Source organism: Diceros bicornis, chromosome X (genome assembly GCF_020826845.1).
Source record: "Diceros bicornis minor isolate mBicDic1 chromosome X, mDicBic1.mat.cur, whole genome shotgun sequence".
Classification (NCBI taxonomy): domain Eukaryota; kingdom Metazoa; phylum Chordata; class Mammalia; order Perissodactyla; family Rhinocerotidae; genus Diceros; species Diceros bicornis.
This window is the reverse complement of record NC_080781.1, coordinates 30,111,986-30,117,930: the sequence shown is the minus strand read 5'-3', so window position 1 is coordinate 30,117,930 and position 5,945 is coordinate 30,111,986. Positions and strand designations below refer to the sequence as shown.

The following is a 5,945-nucleotide window of genomic DNA, read 5'->3' as shown; positions in this document are numbered from 1 at the left end:
AGTTTCTAAAGAACCAACAGCATGTGAATCAGAGGAGGGAGCAGAAGGTTCATGGGAAGAGGTAATATTCAGCCTAAGGTAGGATTAGTCGGAAGTACACGTGTATAGGAAGCAGCCATTCCATGCGAGGATCCAGCAGATACTACATGCATGGAAGATGCAGCAAGATTATTGGAGGAATCAAAAGGATTTGCAAACATGGAGGGTGCAGCCAGAGGAATTGGCTGAAAGTGCATGACTGGAGGGATCTTCAGGAGGTATATAGATGCAGGGTGCAGCAAGAATAAGATAGGATTCAGTGGAAGGTGAAAAGGTGGAGGGTACACTCAACTTATGGAGAGGAATTGTCAAGTGGTGCATGGTGGGAGGGTGCAGCCAGTCAAGGGGAAGAATAGGCAGGAGGTGCATGGATGGAAGGCACATGTAGCCCAGGAAAGGACATGGGAGGAAGTGCACAGCTGGAGCGAGCACCCATCCTAGGGAGGTCTTGGCAGAAGTTGCAAGGGTGGAGTGTGCAGTGAGTATAGAGGCGTATCTGGCTGTAAGGTCATGGGTCGTGCGAGCAGCCAGCCTAAGGGAGAACCCAGCAGGAAATGCCTGAGTCGAGGTATTAGCCAGGTTTGGAGAGAACAGTGCAGAAGGTAAATAGGTGAAAGGAGCATCTAGGCTAGGGGTGACGTTAAATGAAATGTATGAGTGGAGGACGCAGACAGCCTTGAGAAGGAGTCAGCAGGAAGTGGGTCCAGGGCGCATCTACCCTAGGGTTGGACACGGTCAGAGGTGCATGGGTGCAGCCAACCTAGGAAGGACCTAGCAGAAAGTATGTGGATGGCATACAGCAAGTCTAGGGGAGGACCTAGCAGGAACTACATGTATAGAGGGTTCAACCAGCCTGGAGAAAAACTAGGCAGGAGGAGCTTGGGCGGAAGAAGCAGACAGCAGAGGGGAGGACATTATAAGAAATGCATAAGTAGAGAAAGCATCCAGTCTAGGATAAGACTCACTCACCCTAGATAAGGGTTTAGCAGGAGGATCATGGGTGGACGGTGCCAGCAGACTAGTGGAGGACACAGCAAAAGATGTAGGGTTTTAGCGACTTTCTAATCTATGGGACAAATAGGAAGAGATACATGAATGGACAAGGGTAAACCCATCGTAAGGTAGAAACTGATAGGAGGTGTACAGGTGGAGGGAACATCCAACTGAGAGGATATGGCAGGATGTGTAAGGTTAAGGATACATGGCAGGTGTTGTGTGGTGCAGGGTGGGGCCAGCTTAGGTGTCAGCCCATCAGGAAGTGCAGGGGGGAGGGAAAATCAAGCCTGGACAAGGACCTGGTAGGAGGTGCATGAAAAGAGGGAGCATTTAGGTTAAGGGAGGACTTGATAGAAAGTGCATTAGTGGATGGTTATGCTAGCGTAAGGGGGATCATGGCAAGTGGTTCATAGTTGGAGAGTGCAGTCAGCCTAGGGTTGGAAATAGCATGAGGTGCATAGGTAGAGAGAGCATGCATTCAAAGAGGACTCGGCAGGAGGTGCATGAGGGATAGAGCATCCTCCTAGAGGATAAACTGACAAGATGTACAGGCAAAGAAGTTTCATCCAGCCTGAGGGAGAAGTAAGGAGGAGCATCAGTGCAGAAAGCAGCCATTGTAAGGGAGGACCCACCAGGAAGTGCATGAGTGTTGGGTGCAGGTAGCCTAGAGGAAGATTGTGAAGGAGACGCACAGGTGGAAGTTTCAGCCAGTCTGGAAGAGGAATGGGCTGGAAGTGCATGGATGGAGGCAGCATTCTGCCTAGGGAAGGACTGAGCAGGAGGTGCATGGATAGAGGGTGCAGTCAACCGAGGGCCATACTTGTTAGGTGATGCATGGGCGGAGGTTGCATCCACCTACCCTGGCTAGGACTCAGCAAGAGAAGCATGGGAGACTGAGTATCCACTTAGAGGACAACTCAGCTGGAAGTGCATGGCAAGGTGCAGCCAGCGTAAGGGAGGACCCCGTCCTAAGCTGATCATGGTGAGACAGCCAGGCTAAGGAGAATCACACAGGTACTCCATGAGTTAAGAGTGCAGCAAGGCCTGAAGAGGATAAGTACAGAGGATGAGGGTGCTTCTAGCCAAGAGCAGGACATTGAATGAAGTGCAGGGTGGAGTCTGCATCTATCTTAGAGGAGAACGTGGCAAGAAGTGCAAGTGTGGAAGGTGCAGCCAGCCTAAGAGAGGGCACGGCAGGAGGTTCATGAGTGTCGGGTCAGTCAGCCCAGGGAATAACCTACCAGGAAGATCAAGAGTGGAGGTAGTATCCCACCTAAGGCAGAATTCAGCAGGAGGTGCATGGATGGAGAAGGAAGCCAGCCTTGAGGAGTCACCAGTGGGCACATGGGTAAACATCAATGGTTGTAGCAAGAGTATCTATTAATAAAAGTGACAATATAGTATTTAATAAACATATTTAAACAAACAAAAATCCTTAACACTTACAGAAACGTAGGATATTTGTTGTTAATTTTAAGGAGAATAATCGAGGGCATGTAAATGAGAAACAAAATGTACAGTGTCATTTGGCGAGATATGGAATCTCTGCTATTTGAACAAATTACTGTATAAGGTGAAAAGCAAACTTTTACAACTCTTATTAAGAGCAGGGCAATACTCCAAGGAAACTTTGTCATTCCACAAGAGGAAACCAAATTCTAGGTTTGCATCACTATAATATTTGATTCTAAAGGAACCACAAGCTATTTGTTATAATTTTATGAATAAACCCATCAAAACTGAGCCAGATATGGCAAAATTTTAATACAGATTTGTGTTCCTTTTCAGGTTATCTTGTCTTAAACCTTCTGCAAGTTGCAAAACCTTATTACTGTGGAAAAGATGGTCAGAATAATGGTTCAGTTTGGCTAAAATAAATTTATATTTTCATAATGTTATTATATAACTAGAAGTAATGCCATTTTGTTTGATCAGTAAACCTGTGTAAGTTAAGGAAAAACATACCCAAATAGAAAAAAGTATGTTTGTATCATACTTGACACTGATAAATCAGGGAAGATATAGTTGTTTTTATTAAATGTTGATGATTAAAGCAATCTTTTTCACCAAATATTTAAATTATGTGAATTTACATTCTTAAAATGGATCTACGTTCGTTTCTGGCAGAATATATATATTTTTTAAATTGAGTATTTAAAGGGTCAGAGATTCAATTTCCTTATTTTCAGAGAATTTTAGGAATATTCAATTTATGTTAGCAATTATTTATCTAGATATGCCAGTCAGAACAGAGCCCCTTTAATTTCAGAGATTTTATAATCTAATATACTAATATCATCCAACAGTAGGAAAACATTACACACTCACCCAATCAGAGGCAAAGGCATTTCTGAATTACAGACATATAGACATACAGGCACAGTGAAATAGAGCTTATAGCTTCAATTCTACAATTTCAGCCATGGGTCAAGTATAAACACAGAAATAATAAACCTCCCTAGTATAGATATCAAATAGCTATTCTTCTCCCAGAGGGAATAAAATTCTTCATCGATTTGAGGTAAAAAAATAGACAAAAAGATTGACAAACCAGATTCTGTGTTGTCTCTTACTCAACAGGGCCTAGATCTCTACAAAACATCAATCTATTCAGAGATCTCCAAATGGTCACGCCATAAATACAGATTCTCATGATATGACCAAGCAATTGCACTTTTAGGTATATACACAAGAGAGTTGGAGCCATATGTTAACACAAAAACTTGTACACAAATGTTCATAGCAGCATTATTTATAATAGGCAAAAAGTGGAAACAACTCAAATGTCTATCAACTGATGAATGGATAAACAAAATATGATATATGCATACAAAGGACTAATTTTCAGCCGTAAAAAGAAATGAAGTACTGATACTTGCAATAATGTGGATGAACCTTGAAAACATGCTAAGTGAAAGAAGCCAGATAGAAAATGCCTCATGTTGTATGAGTCTATTTATATAAAATGTCTAGAATAGGCAAACCCATAGAGACAGAAAGTAGATTGTTTGCTAGCGGCTGGTGTGGAGGGAGGAATAAGAAGTGACTGCTTAATGGATATGGAATTTTTTTCATGGGTGATGAAACTATTCTGGAATTTGAAGTCATAGTTTCACAACATCGTGAATATATTAAAAAATACTGAGTTGTATACTTAAGAATGGCTAAAATGGTGAATTTTATGTTATGTAGACTTTACCTTTATAAAAAATAAAATGAAAACAAAACCAAATACAAAATTCCCAACCATGGCTATCAATAGTAGGGAATAACTTATTGGCTGTAAATGAACCAAAAATAAAAGAGAAACTCTAAACTAGTACAAAGGAAAACAAAAATTATAAAAAGAGTCAACAATGTGCTATTGGTACATTGGATTCACATTGGAGAGCCAAGAAAAGACATGTTTGGGCTTGAAATGTACATGTGGTGCACTTCTCTGTCATTGAAGTTTACCTGGCTCTGGTGGGTGAATCAATTGGACATATGGGTGTGTCTTCCAAAACAAATAAAGATAATTATCAAAAAAATGTAAAATCATGACAGTAATACAGATATGAACACATATTAAAACATTGTGTTTATCACATAATGAAATTGGCAGATATTATAACTAATTTACAAGAGAATCCAAAGAACAAAAACAGGAATATTAATCAGGAATAGTAAGATAAATATATAAATGGAGGGAGACGATTAAGCCTCTGCTGGAGGGTGTGCACACCAGTCAGTGACCTACCGCTTACAAAGGGATGTAAAAGAGCTGAAAGACCATCCAAGGCTAGAATCAGATAACCTGGAGCGGTGTCCTATAGACAGGGCAATGTTTCCATCGAAACATACATTTTTTTTTTTTTTACTAGACTGTTAAAGTCAAAGTAGGAAATTAGAGTTCAGTGAAAAAGAGGGTCCAGTCAAGAGGGAGACCAGGTTTCTATCACAGACATTTCTAGGCCAGCCCTGATCAGAGCCCAGTGGACACCAATGATATCACAAAGTCTGCGTGGTCACAGAGGCAGCTCCCTGACCAATGAGGGGCTGGAGCCCAGGGATATAGTGGACAGGAGTAAACGCTGGTATCCAGAGAGGCCCAGACCAGCAGACAATCCAGCCAGGCCGATCAGGGCAAAACCCAGCAGACATCATGCCTGGGAAGAGAAGTCGCCAGCTCTCGCTTAGGCATAAGAGGCAGGCCCAGTCCCGCTCTACGAGAGCTGAGCTGCAGTTCCCCGTTAGCCGCGTGGACCGCTTCCTGCGACAGGGTCCCTATGGCCAGCGCCTGAGCTCGTCCACGCCTGTTTTCCTCGCTGGAGTTCTCGAGTACCTGACGGCCAACATCCTGGAGCAGGCGAGCAAGGAGGCCCACAGCAGCCGCAAGATCCGCATCACCCCAGAACACGTGCAGAGGGCCGTAGACAACAACCTGAACCTCAGCCACCTCTTTGAGAATGACAACTACAGTCAGGATGAGCAGATGCCACAACCCAGTAGGAAGTGATGCCTGGGTCCCAGAGCCCGGCGAGACCTCCTCAACAGCTTCATCTCATCCCCCAAACTGCCCAGATGAGGGGGGCTTGGTCTGCCGTCAGCGCATACTAATAAAGCCTTTATTGCTGTGCTCTGACTCCTCTCCGTTTCTGTCATTTTGAGTTAGAGGTATCTGTGAGACATCCAGGATGAGACGTCTCATGGAGGGTTGGAGGGGGAGAGGGTGTGGGCAGTGTGGGATGGTGGGCAGTGTGGGGTGCTGGAATCGGTGATTTCTGGGAGCAGTTTCTCATGGTGACAGTGTGGGGAGTGGCCGTGGTGGGAGTAGCTGGCTGAGGTTGTGGGGAGAGAAGACTTCCTCACTGGCTCTGAGCAAGTCAAGGACCGTGAGGCCAGGAGGTTTGGCAGGGGGTGGGGGCTGT

General features: G+C 44.0%; 1 protein-coding gene across 1 annotated transcript; it reads left to right on the top strand.

Annotated features, from left to right (window-relative positions):
* Window positions 1-4,864: 4,864 nt before the first annotated feature.
* On the top strand, window positions 4,865-5,618 carry LOC131400475 (histone H2A-Bbd type 1-like). The gene has a single exon (XM_058535202.1). It carries the CDS (start codon window positions 5,180-5,182, stop codon window positions 5,531-5,533), a length of 354 nt encoding a protein of 117 aa, XP_058391185.1. The 5' UTR covers window positions 4,865-5,179; the 3' UTR covers window positions 5,534-5,618.
* The last annotated feature ends 327 nt before the right edge of the window (window positions 5,619-5,945 follow it).

Bases quoted from the DNA above. Each gene is read 5' to 3' on its own strand.
- LOC131400475 (XM_058535202.1), top strand. From the start codon at position 5,180: ATGCCTGGGAAGAGAAGTCGCCAGCTCTCGCTTAGGCATAAGAGGCAG.